At 35.4% G+C, this 19,830-nt stretch overlaps 1 protein-coding gene across 5 annotated transcripts in view; it reads left to right on the top strand.

Annotated features, from left to right (window-relative positions):
- RIMS2 (regulating synaptic membrane exocytosis 2) overlaps positions 1–19,830 on the top strand; it is a 773,533-nt gene that overhangs the window by 377,431 nt on the left and 376,272 nt on the right. For all 5 annotated transcript variants that reach the window (XM_011931177.1, XM_011931160.1, XM_011931186.1 and 2 more), the window contains one exon: positions 18,296–19,221. In XM_011931177.1, the coding sequence (XP_011786567.1) occupies positions 18,296–19,221 (926 nt within the window). The remainder of the gene's footprint in view (positions 1–18,295; positions 19,222–19,830) is intronic.

Here is a 19,830-nt window from a genome sequence, read left to right as displayed (position 1 = left end):
GGATACATATACATAAATTGATTAACTAGATAAGGTTCTAGTATTATAAATTTTTTATTTGAAACATTGTCTTAACTTGTTAGTGATGATGAAAACTACAGGGTGAAAACCTAGAAATCATCTTAGTTTTCCTTGAACTTGGATTCTTTTGACTAGCCCAGAATGAACGTAAGTGAGTACATTCTTGTCCCTGCTTCTGTTTTATTATTAAAAAAATAAAATACCTTATAGACTTTACTCTCTGGATTTTTTTCTCCTTTATGGTTCCTGAACTGTAAATTTTGTGTGTGTTTTTTATTTAAGTTCTAAAAAGGTCATGAATCTGTGCAGTATCTTTTTAAGGAATCTCCTCTTGAATTGGGAATGTGTTTAGTAGTCATTATTAGTGATAATAGCGTGAGTAAATTCCCATGTGTTAAGATTAAACAAGTTTGATTAATTTTTTTTGTGGTTTTTCAGACAGTATTATCCAAATTAAGTAAAAAGTTATGGTTTTATGTAAATTTTAGTTTTTTCCTTGTAAAACTTTTATCACTTAATAGAATATCAAAAACATTTATTTGAACCTATTAAATATGTTCACTTGATATAACTGATGAGGAACTTGTGACCATGTTTCCCTATATTTTGTTGAGTGACGATCTGTAAATAGCTACAAATGTAGTCCTATTGTGGAATAAGACATAGAAAAAACTCATATAAATATAAGCATTATCATTAATTTGGCATATATGTTAAGTATTTAACTGCAAATACTTATTTTATACCAAAATTCATCATAACTATTTAACTGCAAGTACTTATTTTATGACAGATTTGTTATTTTTTAATTTTCTCTTTTTGTATTATTTTTCCAGCTCTTTAATTAGCTTTAAGATTGATAGTTTCCCTGATATGTGCATTTTATGTATGAGGAGTGTTCACGTTGTGTTTAAGAACATAAGCCTTGGAGGGAGCCTGAAGAGCTACTGTTGATGTCCACCAGCCAAAGACAACCAGAAACACTTTTTTTTTTTTTTTTTGAGATGGAGGCTCGCTTGTCAGCCAGGCTGGAGTGCAATGGCATGATCTCTGCTTACTGCAATCTCTGCCTCCTGGGTTCAAGCTATTCTCCTGCCTCAGCCTCCTGAGTAGCTGGGATTACAGGTGCCCACCACCATGCCTGGCTAATTTTTTTTATTTTTAGTAAGAGATGGGGTTTCACCATGTTGGTCAAGCTGGTCTCGAACTCCTGACCTCAAGTGATCTGCCCATCTTGGCCTCCCAAAGTGCTGGGACTACAGGTGTCCACCACCACACCCAGCTAATTTTTTGTAGAGACCGGGTTTCACCATTTTGGCCAGGCTGGTCTCCAACTCCTGACCTCAGGTGATCTGCCCTCCTCAGCCTCCCAAAGTGCTGGGGTTACAGGCATGAGCCACCACGCCCAACAAGGAACACATTTCTAATAAAAAAAAGTTGGCTACAGCAAGGCAGGACACAAACCTTATGAAACTGTGGGTTATCTCAATAAGAAGGAGTTAAGGGGCACTTATACAAGTTGGACTTGTATTAGGTGATTTGAGGGAGGATTTTAAAAATGGAGTCTTTGTTGAATTTGATGCTGTTAGAGAGTGGGGACAGTTTGAGGGTCTTAATTTTAATCTTGGAGATGGGACAAACAGAACAGTGGTAGAGTTTCTACTGGAGAAGAAGTAATAGTCACTTGTGGCAGTTAGGGGAGGGGCATGTTTGGTTATTTTTGGTTGCATGGCATCTTTGCCTTTGTCTCTGTTCAGGCAGGATGATGGAATAGTACTGTTTTTCATTTGTTCTATAACAGTTACAGTGAGCCTTTGGCTGATGTTGATATTCTGTGAAATTGTTTATGTGTACTGGGGGGAATCAGAGCCCAACTGGTAGCAACTATGTCAGCTAACAGCTGAGAGCAATAAGGACAGCTTTTTTTTTTTTTTTTTTCACTAGTTTTAAATTCCTTTTCTACTATTTACCAGTTGTGTGATTTTAGGCAAAGTAAATAACTTTGGGCTCAGTTTACACATCTGAAAAATGGGGATGATAATAATAGTACTTCACAGGAATTAGTGGATACATGTAAAGTGCCCACAACTCAGTGCTAAGTTTAGCTAAACCACTCTTTTTTTTTTTTTTGAGACAGAGTCTTGCTCTGTCGCCCAGGCTGGAGTGCAGTGACGGGATCTCAGCTCACTGCAAGCTCCGCCTCCCGGGTTTACGCCATTCTCCTGCCTCAGCCTCCTGAGTAGCTGGGACTACAGGCGCCTGCCATTTCGCCCGGCTAGTTTTTTGTATTTTTTAGTAGAGACGGGGTTTCACCATGTTAGCCAGGATGGTCTCGATCTCCTGACCTCGTGATCCGCCCGTCTCGGCCTCCCAAAGTGCTGGGATTACAGGCTTGAGCCACCGCGCCCAGCCAGCTAAACCACTCTTACCACCACCACCACTACACCACTGCAATAATAAAAAAAATTATAACATTCTTTATCACACACATTAACTAATGGCATAATGTCTTCAAGTCTTCATACCCATTATAGAAATAGAATCTGCCATGTAGACTTTCATTAGTGATGGGAAAACACTGTCAAATTCTTTCTGTTCAATGTTGTTTATTAAATATATTTATTGGTCAATAGAACATATTTTTTCTACAAACTTTCTTTTTCCTGTATTCCAAATCTTATTCATTTTGCCCCTCAAGAAAAGAAAAACTTAGTCAACGTTTATTTTTTCTTACTTCCTGCGTCTAAAGTTCTACAGAATTAACCTCCTAAATATATTTTGTTTCATTCTCTTCCACTGTTTTAATTCAGGACCTCATAGTTTCCTGCTTGGATTATTGGAATAATCCAATTGATCTTTATGACACTAGATTTGTTCCTGGTCCTCAGGTTTAACCATAGGATTACAACCAGAATATCTGCTAATACAAAACATCTGATGATATCCCTTTTGTCTACAGGATAAAAGTTCAGAATGCTTGTCATGTTTTATAAGCCTTTTTCAATTTTTACCCAATTTTCATTTATGGTCTCTGCTGCCACTTCTGATTTTGATCCCAATTTCAATTTCTACTTAACTATTTTCTGCATCTTATTTTTGTGCCATTTCAAATTCTTTGTGCAAAGAAGTATGATATAAATAATTCCAATAGAAAATAATGTAAAAGGGCCAGGCGCGGTGGCTCATGCCTGTAATCCCAGCACTTTGGGAGGCCGAGGTGGATGGATCACCTGAGGTCAAGAGTTCAAGAACAGCCTGGCCAACATGGTGAAACCCCATCTGTACTAAAAATAAGCGGTGGAGAGCGCCTGTAATCCCAGCTATTTGGGAGGCTGAGGCAAGAGAATAGCTTGAACCTGGGAGGCAGAGGTTGCAGTGAGCTGAGATTGCACCACTGCACTCCAGCCTGAGTGACAGAGCAAGACTCCATCTAAATAAATAAATAAATAAATAAAGTCAAAGGGATTTTGTATAATATAAAAATCTAGTATAATTTTTTTGTGTGTGATACAAATGTGTAGATTCAGTTATATATTCTAGTGCCATCTAGTGGTAACTACTTTCAGGTTTTTTATTTTCCATATTATCTACTACTTTAAATGCAGTCAGACACTCTTCCTGCTTACTGTCATTACGTTAGCCATTAGATCTTTGGAAACCATATTTACAAAGGTTTTTTTAATGCTCTGACATGTTCTGATTTCATAAACACACTTAAACTCTGTCACAACGTGCAACTCAAAAGACTGTAGGATTGGGGTAGAATGGCATATTCAAAGAATTGTATTGATTTTTGGGTGTCTTTAAATTAAAACTGAAGGTGTTTGGGTTTTTTTACATTTAGTTCTTTTGAAAAGTAAAATTAACTCTATAGTTATAATGCCAAGAACGAATCCTTTCTTTCTCTCCTACTGTCTTGTTTTCTCAAATAGTGACTGAGTCAGACCCTACGTTAGGTATTCTTTAATAAAGTCTCTGGATGAATAGCATTAGCAGTTTGGCTACCCATTGCACATTTTTTTCTAGACTCTTGCCTAACTGTACAGGGGTGTGTAAGCAGTGATGTGCTGGTAAATACTTGACAACAAGCTCACCAAAGAAAAAAGACCTGATTTACAGTATTAGCCTATTTCCATGGTGTCAGTATCCATGGCTGAGTTTAAGCTACCGGTGTGACATCACAGAACACAGAATTGGGAGGAGATGCTCATGATAGACTCTTGGCTCCAGCAGCCACTGATTAAGGAATTATGACGTATGTTGTACTGTTCTATCTCTTATTTGAAGTCACTCTCTCCTTGGCTTGTATGTCATCAGACAACCTGCACATATTTTTGTTCCTAGACCATTTGTGTCTATTGTAGCCTTTTATTTACTTGTTTATGACAAGTTTGTTGTTTATTTACTAATGAGCCTAGATGTCTTAGAGAGTTCTCAGTTGAGACGAGTCGGCTTTAGTTGACATTATGTTTAACTATATGTAACATAGATCTCATAACCACATGCTTAAATAAAGAAGTTTATGTTTTTCTCATGTAAAAAGAAGTCTGGAGGTAGACAGCTCAAGGATGATACTACTGCTCAAGGAAGTTAACAGAGACCTATGTTCCTCTTGCTTAATGCCCTGCTACTACAATGTGTGGCTTTAAAACTCAAGATTAAAAGAGGGCTATTGTGTTATAGGTAGTAGGACCACATTACAGTTAAGAAGTTGGAGGAATAAAGTATGAAATGTATCAGCCTATTGGGCTTATGTCTTTTCACTAAGAATACGTAGCTTTGTAGAAACTGTACCTAATAAACTTCTATCTAAATCTTATTGGCCTGAATCACCGCCACGAGAAAACCCAGAAAAGAAATTTGTTAGACCAGGCACACTGCTGCCCAGAATAAAATTTGGATTCTATTTGTAAGAAAGTAGAGAGATTAGATATTCAGTAGGCAACCAACTATATTTGTCACATTCTCTTTGCCTTTGGTCCTTTTATGGATTTTATAAAGCTATTAATTCTTACTGCTATCTTATCAACTTTCAGTTTAAGAAAAGTATTATTTGAACCCTAAATCATGAAGTTCTGGGTGCACTAGAGCTGCTTTAACCGAACACAATTCTAGACTTAAAATGTTTTGGTAGATAGGATATCCTCCTTTTTTCTCATATATTCCCTCCCTAATGGATGGAGCTGCTTTAAAATAATATTCCTGGCTTCCTCCTACTGTCTCTTCTGTTCCGCCCCTTGGGATAAGGAAGTGAGCCTAAGTAGCAATTTCTTTGTTTTTCCTCTTTCTCTTGGGAACAAGATGCTCACAGAGAACGTACATTCTCGCCTGTTGCCTGCCACAAGTTTTATAGAAACAGGCTGTAAAATAGTCTCAGACCATTGTAGTCTGTGCCTGGATGGGTGTGTCTGTATGATTCTCAGTTTTTGTATTAGGAATCCCACTTTTTACATGGAGACCAGTTCTGCAATTTCTGTTTTGTCAGTAATGGAGGTAATATTTTATGTGTCATCTACTTCTCTTTTCTGTTTCTGAATTAGGTTAGCAGTTGGCCGAGGGATAGTTTACTGAGAATTACTTTAAAAAGGCAGCTTGTTGCTGTCGCTTGAAACATGTTGCATGTGGTTTGTTGTTATCTCTTTCTAGCCTTAAATAGAATAAGCCCAATGTCAGAATTATCATGTAAAATTCAATTTTAAATATACAATCTTTTGATTTTTAATCTCAGGAAAGATTTTCATCTCATTAAGTGACTTTTTACTGTAAAACTGGAAATACTTTAAAGAAACCATATGACTACAACATATATAAAGGTGCCAAAGTGCCTATATTTCAGAAAGAAAAAAACAACAATTTTCATAGAAACAGAGCTCAGAAGCATCATGACAGCTGATGAGAAAGCAACATACAGATTTTGAGGTCTGTCTATGTCACAGATTCTGTGTCAACAAAGAAAAGTTTAGGTTCAAGTAATAGAAACCCCAAATGAGGGTGGCTTTAAACTTAAAGATAATTTATTTGTTTACCTCATTGAAACTTCAGAAGTACGTGAGTTGATTCAGGTGGGGATTGATTCTGAATCTCCAGTAAAGTGACTTAGAACCTAATTTCTTTATTTCTATTTTTAATTGTCACTATGTGGATATTGACTCCATTTGGGGAAGGCTCTCTGACTTATACCCTTAAATTGTCTTCTAGTAACTGTGAGAGTTACATGAACTCTAAATCGTGAAACAATAAGTCTATGGCTCAGTACCCTCAGACCAATGTCCTTAAGAGGCACTGTGGTTGGACCAGCTTAGGTCATTGTGCTAGTCATTTTGAACAGGAATGGTACATTCTCATTAGCTCTGCTAATCATAGCTCAACCCTGAAACAGTTGAGGCCAGTTCAATCAAAACCACAAAGATTAGAAGGGAGGAAACATTCTTTCTGTTTCAAGAAGAAAGAGAAATAGATGACAGAAAGCCAATAACAAATATTCATTACAGTTGCTTCCAGCGTACATTTCCTATTTCCTTCATTCAGAAGACTTAGTAACCCTAAAAGTCACCTACTTTTAGCTTGTAATCTAACATGTTTTTAGAGAATAGATATAAATTAAAGGCTAAACAAGTAATTTCACAGTGTGAAATTATTTTCTATCAGTTACTTTTAAAATTGCTAAAGAAACTTTTCTATAAAAGTTTTAAAACACATAATTTGGAGGAATTTATGTTAAAAACATGTCCACATTTAAAAGAAAATTCTAACTGTGTTGTCTAATCTGGTGACTCATCATTCTCGTGGTCTCAGACATGCCTCTTAGTTGATATCCCTCTTTTAATGTGGTGTTTAATAAAGAACACCATGTTTAAAATATGATCAGGGCCAGGCGCGGTGGCTCAAGCCTGTAATCCCAGCACTTTGGGAGGCCGAGACGGGTGGATCACGAGGTCAGGAGATCGAGACCATCCTGAGCTACACGGTGAAACCCCGTCTCTACTAAAAAATACAAAAAAAAAAACTAGCCGGGCGAGATGGCGGGCGCCTGTAGTCCCAGCTACTCGGGAGGCTGAGGCAGGAGAATGACGTAAACTCGGGAGGCGGAGCTTGCAGTGAGCCGAGATCGCGCCACTACACTCCAGCCTGGGCGACAGAGCTAGACTCCGTCTCCAAAAAAAAAAAAAAAAAAAAAAAATATGATCAGATCACATACAAACACTTGTAGAAATTTAACAACCTTCTTTCACAAAGTTCAGCCTCACCAGCATCTTTGGTTGCATCTGCTTCTTCATCTTATTTGGGGCCTAGCTCCAGCAAGCACCACACTCTTTTGTTTCTTTCTTTCTTTTGGTTTTTTGCTGGCTCTAATGCATCACTGGCAGAGGAAATTTCTATAGGAGTATTGGGAAAGAAACTGGAAAGAAGATAAGAGAGCTTTATTGAAGATAGATTTACTTCAAGAGCAGAATTATTAAAAAAATATTAAATTTTTTTATTTCTATAGCTTTAGGGGTACAAGTGGTTTTTGGTTACATGGATGAATTGTGTAATAGTGAAGCCTGAGCTTTTAGTATACCTGTCCCCTATATATTGTATATTGTACCCAATAGGTGATGTTTTATCTCTCACTCCCATCTCACCTTCCCCAATTCTGAGTCTCCAATGTCCATTATATACTCCGTGTATGTTTTATACCCATGGCTTAGCTCCCACTTATGAGTAATAACATACAATGTTTGGTTTTCCATTCCTGTGTTACTTCATGTAGGATAATGGCCTCCAGTTCCTTCCAAGTTGCTGCAAAGGAGATGATTTCATTATTTTTTATTGCTGAGTAGTATTCCATGGTATGTATGTACCACATTTTCTTTATCCACTCATCAGATGATGGGCACTTAGGTTGATTCCTCATCTTTGCCATCATAAATCATACCGTGATAAACGTGTGCAGGTGTCTTTTTAATATAATGACTTCTTTTTCTTTGGATGGATACTCTCAGTAATGGATTTGGTGAATTGAATGGTAGATCTAGTTTTAGTTCTTTGAGAAATGTCTATACTGTTTTCCACAGAGGCTGTACTAATTTACAGTTCCATCAGTGGTGTATAAGTGTTCAATTTTCAGCACACTTGTGCCAACATCTATTGTTTTCTGACTTTTTAATAATGGCCATTCTTGACTAGGGTAATATGGTACTCACTGTGATTTTAATTTGCATTTTCCTTGTGGTTAGAGATGTTAATAATTTTTTCATGTTTGTTGGCAACTTCTATATCTTCTTTTGAGAAATGTCTATTCATGTTTTTTGTCTACTTTTAGTGGGATTATTTGGGGTTTTTTGCTGATTTGTTTGACTTCTTTGTATAATCTAGATATTCGTCCTTTGTTGCATATACAGTTTGTGAATATTTTCTCCTGTTCTCTAGGTTGTCTGTCTGCTCTGTTGATTATTTCTTTTGCTGTGCAGAAGCTTTTTAGTTTAAGTCTTATTTATTTTTGCTTCTGTTGCATTTGCTTTTGGGATATTAGTCATAAATTATTTGCCAAGTCAATGTCTGGAAGAGTTTTTCCTAAGTTTTCTTCTAGAATTTTTATGGTTTTAGATCGTATATTTAAGTCTTTAATCCCTCTGGAGTTAATTTTTGACAATGGAGAGAGATAGGGATCCAGTTTCATTATTCTGAATGTGGCTATCCAATTTTCCAAGCACCATTTATTGAACAAGGTATTCCTTCCCCAGTGTATGGTTGTTTTTTTTAAATCCAAACCTTTATTTAAAAAAAAAACACCTTTTGAAGAAGTAGGGTGGTCTGATCCTTTTTAAATTTTTGTTTTCATAGGTTTTTGGGGGAAGAGGTGGTATTTGGTTACGTGAGTAAGTTCTTTAGTGGTGATTTGTGAGATTTTGGTGCACCCATCACCCGAGCAGTATACACTGAACCCAATTTGTAGCCTTTCATTCCTCACCCCCTTCCCACCCTTTCCCCCTGAGTCCCCAAAGTCCATCATCCTTATGCCTTTCATCCTCATAGCTTAGCTCACACTTATGAATGAGAATATATGATGTTTGGTTTTCCATTCCTAAGTTACTTCATTTAGAATGATAGTCTCCATTCCTATCCAGGTTGCTGTGAATGCCATTATTACATTCCTTTTTGTGGCTTAGTAGTATTCCATTGTGTGTGGACTGCATATATATATATGCAAAAAATTGTTTATATATTTATATATTTTGTGTATATATTTTGTGCTTTTATAAATAGAAATTGGTTTATTAAAAACTTTTTGTAGGAATTATAGAAATGGATATACACACACACACACACACACACATACACACACATATACACACATATACATATCAGTTTCTTTATCCACTCGTTGATGGATGGGCATTTGGGCTGGTTCCATATTTTTGTAATTGTGAATTATGCTGCTATAAACATGCATGTGCAAGTACCTTTTTCGTATAATGACTTCTTTTCCCTTGAGTAGATACCCAGTAGTGAGATTGCTAGATCAAATGATCGTTCTACTTTTAGTTCTTTAAGGAATCTCATGTTTTCCATAGTGGTTGTACTAGTTTACATTCCCACCAGTAGTGTAAAAGTGTTCTCTTTTCACTGAATCTACACCAACATTTATTATTTTTTGACATTTTGATTATGGCCATTCTTGCAGGAGTAAGGTGGTATCACATAGTGGGTTTGATTTGCATTTCCCTGATTATTAGTGATGTTGAGTATTTTTTCATATGTCTGTTGGCCATTTGTATATCTTTTTTTGAGAATTGTTTATTCATGTCCTTAGCCCACTTTTTGATGGGATTATTTTTTTCTTGATTGTTTGTTTGAGTTCCTTGTAGATTCTGGATATTAGTCATTTGTCAGATGTATAGATTGTAAAGATTTTCTCCCACTTTGTGGATTGTCTGTTTACGCTGCTGCTAGGTGTATGTTTTGTTGGTTATAGATATTTGGCTGTTATTTCTAAGTTATCTGTTCTGTTCCATTGGTCTATATGTCTACTTTTATACAAATACCATTCTGTTTTATTTACTGTAGCCTTATAGTTTAATTTGAAGTCAGGTAGTGTGATGCCTCCAGCTTTGTTCATTTTGCTTAGAATTCCTTTGTCTATTCGGGGCTCTGTTTTTGGTTCTATATGAACTTAAGGATTTTTTTTAACTCTGTGAAAAAATGATGCTGATATTTTAGTAGGAATTGTGTTGAGTCTGTCGATTGCTTTGAGCAGTATGATCATTTTAATGATATTGATTCTTCCAATCCATGAGCATGGGATGTTTATCCATTTGTTTGTGTCATCTGTGATTTCTTTCATCAACGTTTTGTAGTTCTACTTGTGGAGATCTTTCACCTCTAATATGGTTAACCTTTGTGTCCACCGCAAAATCTCATCTTGAATTGTAATCCCCTGATGTTTAGGGAGAGACCTGTTGGGACGTGATTGGATTTATGGGGGTGGTTTCTCCTATGCTGTTCTCTTGGTAGTGAGTGAATTCTCACGATATCTGATGGTTTTATAAATGGTAGTTTTTCCTGTACTGACACACACTCACTCTTGCATGCTGCCATGTAAGACGTGTCTTTTCTCTTCCTTCTGCCATGATTGTAAGTTTCCTGAGGCTTCCCCAGCCATGGAGAACTGTGAGTCAATTAAGCCTCTTTCCTTTTTAAATTACCCAGTCTTTGGTATTTCTTTCTAGCAGTGTGAGAACAGACTAAGGCAACCTCCTTGGTTAAGTATATTCCTAGGTATTTTATGTGTGGTGAATCCCACTTATTGACTTGTATATGTTGAATCATCCTTTCATGCCTGGAATGGAACCTACTTGATTGTGGTGAGTTATCTTTTTGATATGCTGTTGGGTTTGGTTTGCTAGTATTTGTTGAGGATTTTGCATCTCAGTTCATCAGAGATATTGATCTCTATCTCTCTCTTTTTCTTGTGTCCTTTCCTGGCTCTGGTATCAGAGTGATACTGGCTTCATAGCATGAGTCAGGTAGGATTCCCTCCTTCTTAAGATGGTTTCAGTAGTATTGGTACCAGATCTTCTTTGAATGTTTAGTAGATTTCCTGTGTGAATTCACCTGGTCTTGAGCTTTATTTTGTTTGAAGATTTTTTTTTCCTTTTTTTTTTGAGACGGAGTCTCGCTCTGTCGCCCAGGCTGGAGTGCAGTGGCCGGATCTCAGCTCACTGCAAGTTCCGCCTCCCGGGTTCACGCCATTCTCCTGCCTCAGCCTCCCGAGTAGCTGGGACTACAGGCGCCCGCCACCTCGCCCGGCTAGTTTTTTGTATTTTTTTAGTAGAGACGGGGTTTCGCCATGTTAGCCAGGATGGTCTCGATCTCCTGACCTCGTGATCCGCCCGTCTCGGCCTCCCAAAGTGCTGGGATTACAGGCTTGAGCCACCGCGCCCGGCCTGTTTGAAGATTTTTTATTGCTGATTCAATCTCACTACTCATTATTGATCTCCTGAAGGGATCATCAATTGTGCAGCATTTTCTAGAGATTTGAATATTTAAGAACCTTCGTCTTTTAAACACAAGTTGAAAATACTGTCATGAATAAAATAAAATAAAAATTAATTTAGTGTCTGATTCATAGAATCTTTTTGTTGTTTTGTACTTTAGGATCCAATTGTAATCTTAACTGGATAATATAATTGTAATAATTATTCTCATGAAAACCTCTTAGATCCTAATTTGGGTCCTCAAAAATTTGAATGCATGGGAAGTAGTTCCAAAAGCAATAAACAAAAGAAAACATGTTAAGAGTAAAGAGTTAAAAATGGGGAAACTAGTCCTGAAAGGAGAATAAACATTCTAAAGAGAAAAGGAGAAGGAAACTGGAGCCCTAGAAAGATCAGTAGAGAGTGAAGGGAAAACAGTAGTGGTATTAAAGGTGATACAAATGAAAGTCTGGGGTAGATGAATAAGAGAAGCTAGAAACAAGACGACTGATAGAGAAGGGCATTGGCACCAGAGTGTGCATTACAGTTAGAGGAACATCACCAAGAGAACTCACTGAGGTGGTAAAGTGAATGGAAGGAAAAGTAAAGAGGAAGAAGGATTGCTATTAACTGCAGTGTTTCTGAAATTTTCTTGACTTAAGAATAAAAATGGCCGGGCGCGGTGGCTCAAGCCTGTAATCCCAGCACTTTGGGAGGCCGAGACGGGCGGATCACAAGGTCAGGAGATCGAGACCATCCTGGCTAACACAGTGAAACCCCGTCTCTACTAAAATACAAAAAACTAGCCGGGCGAGATGGCGGGCGCCTGTAGTCCCAGCTACTCGGGAGGCTGAGGCAGGAGAATGGCGTGAACCCGGGAGACGGAGCTTGCAGTGAGCTGAGATCCGGCCACTGCACTCCAGCCTGGGCGACAGAGCGAGACTCCGTCTCAAAAAATAAAAAAATAAAATAAAATAAAATAAAAATAAAAATAAAATTAAAAATAAGCTGTGGGCAAATGGATTTTTTTTTTCCAGTTTAATATGAACTGTGGGGTCTGTATGGTTGAAATTTATTATTGGTTTTACATTCCTATGAAAATGAATTATTTTGAAATTTTATTACATTTCTCTTTGAATAATCTGCCAGTCTTTATTAGAAATCTGAGAGGTAAAAAAATCACATTCTCTATCCACATGTCTTTTCGAGACCTACATTTAATTCTAAAATAACATTATAGAGGTGAATACCTATACAAATAGTTGAATGGTGCTACCATATATTCCTAGACCCTCATTTAAACTTGCTGTTTGTGAGATCTAAAAACAGCACAGCCCTTTTTAATCTTTTTCTACTCATCTAACACTGGCCTTTTCTCAGTTTTATATAAAATTATTTGCAGTCATTTAGATATAACTTTCAGAGTTGTAATATTAATATCCAGATAACTGACTTTTGCTAGGAAGGAATTTGTGTGGCCTTATTCTCTTTTTAATTTTTTTTTAAATCACTGAATGAGCATTGAGATGTTAATTGACAAATTAAAATGAGCAAAATTTGATTTAAACTTAGTGTCTAACCAACTTCTTAGTTAATGGAGCACATTACTTTTTATTAAATTTCTACAGAAACTGCTGCTTCTTGAACCTTTGGGGAAACATTGCCTCTTTACTAAGATTAAGAAACTTGTTATTGAATAATTGAAAAGAAGCCACAGAATAGGCCTGTTAAACTGTTACTGTACATTTTATGGTGAAAGCTAAAGCAGCACAATTATCAATAACAAGCACATAGACTTGTTATTTTAGAAGTACTGCAATTCGTATAGGAGAGGGTGATTTATAAATTTCTGAATCCATCAGTTTCAAGCATAGTGCCCAGAAATGCCTTGGATGTAGCTTGCATTTGGTGTTCAGTATTGTGAGGCACTAATCAGCTAAGTACCATAATCCTCCTTACAGGGTACATTCTTACTTGATCTGGAGCTATATACAGCCACATAGTAACAGCTTTAAAGAATAACCTTTTTCTTAACAGGCCCATCACTAGAGGATTCTATGACCCCATCCTTGAATGAGTGTTGTTTTTGTGTAATTTTTTAGTAACTGAGTTTTGAAATAAAACAATTGTAAGCAAGTAGAGACTTTCAAATCATCTGATTAAGGATGGCTCCTATGATTTTGCCAGGGCTAGAAGGATTAAATGAAAGCACTGCCTGGCACACTGTTGATGTATTTTTGTCAACATGATGCTTCATGCTCGACAGATGTGCATTGGTTGAACAAAGGTAAAACAATAAAAATAGATTAAATATTAATTGTGATATGTAAAAATTTATATATTTTTGATTTTTTATAAATAGAAATTGATTTATTAAAAGCTTTTTGTAGGAATTATAGAAATGGGCCTTTGTTTTCATGTTTTACAGGATCATATACTTCTGTTAAATCCTTGATTTAATGTGTTTTAACAGCTTAAAATTTTAGAATTTGGTTGAAATGTTATATTTAAACTGTATGGTTAGTTAGCATTGTGTAATTGTATTCATGAAGTATTATATTAGTTTATTTAGCAATATCCGTGCTTTATACACATTTTTTAAAACAAGTAGGTATTTTTTCAGGTTATTGATTTTTCAAGTGTGATTTATGTCTTTTTATTTATAAAGTAACAATTTTTTAATGATCTCTACTATTAATGCTTATGAGTCACAAAAATTTTCATATAGGTAGTACTTAATTTAATGTAAAATTTGAATTTACAAAAATTAGTAATCTTCAAATTCTGCACTGTATGTCCAGTGTTATAATTTTTTAAAATTGCATATTTCTTCAGTTGATTTAAAATATATAAATATTACAATGTAGGTTTCCGTGTAATTTTTCAACGTTTATAAACGTTTTCAAATGTTCATTAGACTATATTTTCAGAGATTTCATGATTATTTTATCAATATGGTCAGTATTATGGGTGGTATTAGTAACACAAATCACTTAAGATGGTAAAGCCCTGTAAATATTAAAATGGAAGTTATGGTAAAAACATGAATTAATTTATGGCATGTAAACCCTGGATGCCTTTGGGAAATCTGGAAGTGATTTTAATTGGGAAAGAAGCTTCACTGGAGTTTTCTCATCAGTCAGTATGCTTTTTGGACATAGAATTTAAGGAGTCTAATTGGTAGGATTTCCTACACATACTATTTTGCGTAGTTAGAATAACATTTATAATGGAGCATCAGATGTGTTATACAAGCTAGAATATTTAGAAATAGATTGAATAGTCCACATGACAAACAATTGTAAGCAAGGAATAGAAATGATACGTATTACAGTAGATTTAGGATGTTTAAAATGTGGTTTTCCATAAACTGTTTCTAATTAAGGAGAGAATACTATGATGAAAGAGAAAACAATTCTAACAATGCAGATGGCAGTAAAGAGAAGTGAATCGATATTAGATAAATATAAAGTGAATATAAATATATACTGATATTGTTATAACAGAAATAGGGATTAATAGAATGCATAGGAGTAAAGATTAAGGCACTATATGATGCCACAGACACATTTTATACTAAAGAAAGGCATAATTTTGGATTCTGCCTCTTAATTTCTCAGGGTCTTTGAAGGATTAAGTGAAATGCAAAATCCTAGATGAATTGTTCCTTTTCCTTTGTATTATAATAGATGAATTAAATATTGCTAAATGCCTTATGGTTCTTTAGAGAAATGTATAAATTTCCACTTGATGATAATAAATGCTAAGTCTTGTTTATAAAGGCCAGTAGCAAAGATATAGACTAGAAACACATTACTTGAATTTACACTGATTTTATTTAGTTCCTGAAAGGAATATAGTATCATGAAATATAGAAGTTTAAAATTTAAAGGACAGTATATATGAAGTAATTCATAATATAGTTGGTAAAAATTGTTTGATAGAATATTTATTATTTAGAAATGATTGCAGGTTCTTCATTGTTTGATACATATATTGTTAGAATGAAATTGTGCCTTGTTTCTCACATAGTGCTAACATACTGTAAAGTACTGTACCTTAAAGTATATTTTTGAAAACCTAAGTCTTTTTAATAGTGACAATAGTCATCCCAATTTCCGATTATAACCACTGTTCTATTTTTATAGTGGTTATAATCTTAAATCCAGTACAAATCGACATCTACAGTATGATTCACATATTTCTGGCAAATTTCATAATCTCTAGAACAATGTGATTGCTGGATTTAACAATGAATTCAATTTTCCTAAGGTATGATTTTTAAAAAGTACCTAGATGGCTTGCTAGGAACTAATTATTAATAACCTTTCTCTTGGAACTGAAGTCCTCAATAGGAAATAAATATTCTTATTTATCAGTAAGATAAAATATACTGTATTCACTTTATACTCTACTTTCAAAAATTCATGTTAATTCTTTAAGATAGGAATGAAGTGTTCCTTTTTTTTCGTACTTCTATAATACTCAGTTTGCATTAAATATATTATGGGAAATCCTTAATGCATTAAGCTTTCACGTAGGCTTATTAACTTGATGAATTTGTGGTATCAATAAAATCATACTACCAACGAAATGGAAGATGGTTTTAGAATCATTCACCCTCTTAAGAACAAGGAATGTATCTTAATCATTTCTGTAGTCCTAATTTATATGATAGTGTGTGGCATTTATTTCTTACCTAATATATGTTTATTAAAGTAACATATGAGTTAACACGTAAAATCTATGTCTCTCAATTTAAAGCACAAACTCCTAAGGATTTAATGGTTATATAGTTTGAAATAACTGGCTAATTGCAAAAGTATGACTAAGAACTGTAGATTCCTTAAATCTGATGTTCTTTTCATGATAGACTACTATCATGCTAGAGTGGTTTTTTTAGTCAAATGTATAAAAGTAATGACAAAAGTAAAATGATGCACAGTGCGCACACACATATATACACAAACATAGGGTGCTGCTTACTGTAAATTTTTTTGAATGTTTTGTTTTGATTGTAAATTTTAAACTGTAGGAATCTATGGTTTTATGTAACAATTGTAATCTAAAAGATTTGTAATTAAGTCTAAATGTTTTATATATAAATGTAAATGCTAAAAAATGTCACATCCACTTTCTTAATTATGAAACATTTAAGGGATAGACTAATTTTTTCACTTTCTACAGTAGTTATTCCTTTATAGTTCCAGGTTTGAGTTTATCCTGGCTCTGTACTTACATGAGATTTGAAAGGTGGAGGATATACAGAAGCCATTATTGTCACGTGTTAGTTGTTGGCTAGCAGATGGGCAGATATAAAAGTCTTAGTGGCTCCTGGGCAAACTCCTGTTAATTGGCCACCCTGATGCTTTAGGTGGTTGAGATAATTGCTGGCAGATGTCCATAGACTCTTGACATTCACAGCAGCTTTCTAATGTCCATTTTGAGAACCCTTGTCTTTGCATCTTCAGGCTAAGATCATCAGCATTAACTTTCCTGGCCTTTATTCCTGTAGCCCATTCAACTGTTGTGTAGCTTCTGGTTCCTGAATTAAAACGCTTCCTACCTGGAAAACCTAGAATAACTTCTGTTTTTGTTAGTGAACCTAATTGATAGATTGGCAGACTGTATTCCAAATATGAGGGAAAAAGATTCTGTGACCCAGGGGAGATATTAGAGAAGAGTGCTGATTTTTCCAGGTTGGGTCATTCTACTCTGTCCTTTCTCTGTTCTTGCTTTTGGGCTAATAAACCATTGACTAAGAAATTCACAACTGAACTGTTGAATCTTAGTCACCTTTAACTTCAACTGACTTCACTCTCTCATTATCTGCTGTTCATGTCCTGGCAAAATCCCCATAATAGTTTTCTAAACCTTTTCTGTTATCTTCAGGATTCTAATCCTATTGCTTTTCATGACTAATAGTTGATATTATCTGAGTTTATTCCAGAGAAAAAGTTGGTGTGAATATTTTGTTAACAGGGTATTATGTGTGATTGCAAGGTTCACTAGGTTTTACCAGTGTTAGAAGGGTAAGTTGAGAAGGTAATAAGCAGTTTCTTCTTCTGAGACTATAAGGAAATATGAGGGGTCAGATGTAGAGACTTAGTAGAATAATATCCCCATGCTGGCCTTAATCTAAATGAAGATGGAATAAAAATAGCAGTTTTTCTGATTTCTAGGATTTTTGTAATGAATGGATCATTATTATTTATCTATTTAAATTGCTTATCTCAAGTTAGATCAATAAAAAAAGGTTGGAGACATGATGATAAAGTGAAAATTTAGGTGGACCAATACTAGGAATGAACTAGACAGATGATGAATGAAAACAATTTTTAAGAGCCAGCACTTAGTTTTAGTAAGAAAGTATTCAACTCTTGAGCCAAATCAGTTTGGCTTCATTACATTTTCAGGTAACTTTCATAACATGTTAGATATAGAGAAGATGGAAGAAAATATTTTTCTAAGCTGCTGAATAATAGTTGGTGGATAGTGGAAGTGTATGTAGCAAGCCAAGCAAGGAAATTAGAATAAAGGCTATTTTATAGCAGTGGAATATCATATTATCTAATTTTGGAGCATAAGCATATTCCAGATATAGTGTTGCAGGCACTTGATAACCACAACAAAGTACTTATTTGAACTTAATATAATGAATACTACTAAAACCATTGTTTTGGTATGCCTTTAAAATGAAATTTTAAAAAGGCAAAAGGACTACTTAGTTATCCATCAACCTGGCAGCAAATCAATGAAATGTAAAATTGATAAATTTTTGCTTTTCTCATTGTTCTTTTCCTTTGGTTACTTAGGAAAAGAAGCCCATCTGTGTCCAGAGATCAGAATAGAAGATACGACCAAAGGGAAGAAAGAGAGGAATATTCACAGTATGCTACTTCGGATAGCGCAATGCCTAGATCTCCATCAGATTACGCTGATAGGCGATCTCCACATGAACCTCAGTTTTATGAAGACTCTGATCATTTAAGTTATAGGGACTCCAACAGGAGAAGTCATAGGCATTCCAAAGAATATATTGTGGATGATGAGGATGTGGAAAGCAGAGATGAATACGAAAGACAAAGGAGAGAGGAAGAGTACCAGTCACGCTACCGAAGTGATCCGAATTTGGCCCGTTATCCAGTAAAGCCACAACCCTATGAAGAACAAATGCGGATCCATGCTGAAGTGTCCCGGGCACGGCATGAGAGAAGGCATAGTGATGTTTCTTTGGCAAATGCTGACCTAGAAGATTCCAGGATTTCTATGCTAAGGATGGACCGACCATCAAGGCAAAGATCTATATCTGAACGTAGAGCTGCCATGGAAAATCAGCGATCTTATTCAATGGAAAGAACTCGAGAGGCTCAGGGACCAAGTTCTTATGCACAAAGGACCACAAACCATAGTCCTCCTACCCCCAGGAGGAGTCCACTACCCATAGATAGACCAGACTTGAGGCGTACTGACTCACTACGGAAACAGCACCACTTAGATCCTAGCTCTGCTGTAAGAAAAACGAAACGGGAAAAAATGGAAACAATGTTAAGGAATGATTCTCTCAGTTCAGACCAGTCAGAGTCAGTGAGACCTCCCCCACCAAAGCCTCATAAATCAAAGAAAGGAGGTAAAATGCGCCAGGTTTCGTTGAGCAGTTCAGAGGAGGAATTGGCTTCCACGCCCGAATATACAAGTTGTGATGATGTTGAGATTGAAAGTGAGAGTGTAAGTGAAAAAGGTAAGCTTTCTAATTACACATTTTGCTGTAATTGATTAGATAAGCGTTTTTTATAGGTTGTATTTCTGAGTGAAGATGTAATAGGTTATTACTAGCTTTATTTTAAAAGTCTTTTAATGGTTTCGAACGTGTGAAGAAAACTTCATGTTATAAAAAGTATCTTCTGTTGTTCATGTATAAGAACAACAGAATGATATTCTATTGATTTTTAAAAATTGCTTTCTTGCTTTGTTTCTGAAAGTTTTCTTGTATCACTTGACAGCATATTTCAAAAATATCCATTAACTGTAGTTTTAAAAATAACCTTAATTTTTTGTCTCCTTATAAAAGTAACAATATGTTCCCTATAAAACATCTGAAAAAGTCTTCAAAGCATAAAGAATGAAATGCAAGTTATCCATATTTCTTTCCCCCAGATATAACCATTGTTAACCTTTTATTGTATTTTCCTTCTTTTTTTTCCTATGCATGCATGGTTTATAGATTTATAAAATTGGTGTCTTGCTATGTATAATTTTGTATACTGATGCTTTCAATTGTTATCACATCATAAGTGGTTTTTTTTCAAACCATTAGGTGTTCTTTAGTAATACATTTTAAATAGCTACA

This window comes from Colobus angolensis, unplaced genomic scaffold (assembly GCF_000951035.1).
Source record: "Colobus angolensis palliatus isolate OR3802 unplaced genomic scaffold, Cang.pa_1.0 Scaffold121, whole genome shotgun sequence".
NCBI lineage: Eukaryota > Metazoa > Chordata > Mammalia > Primates > Cercopithecidae > Colobus > Colobus angolensis.
The sequence above is the reverse complement of the archived record's forward strand: the minus strand, read 5'-3'. Positions and strand labels throughout refer to the sequence as shown.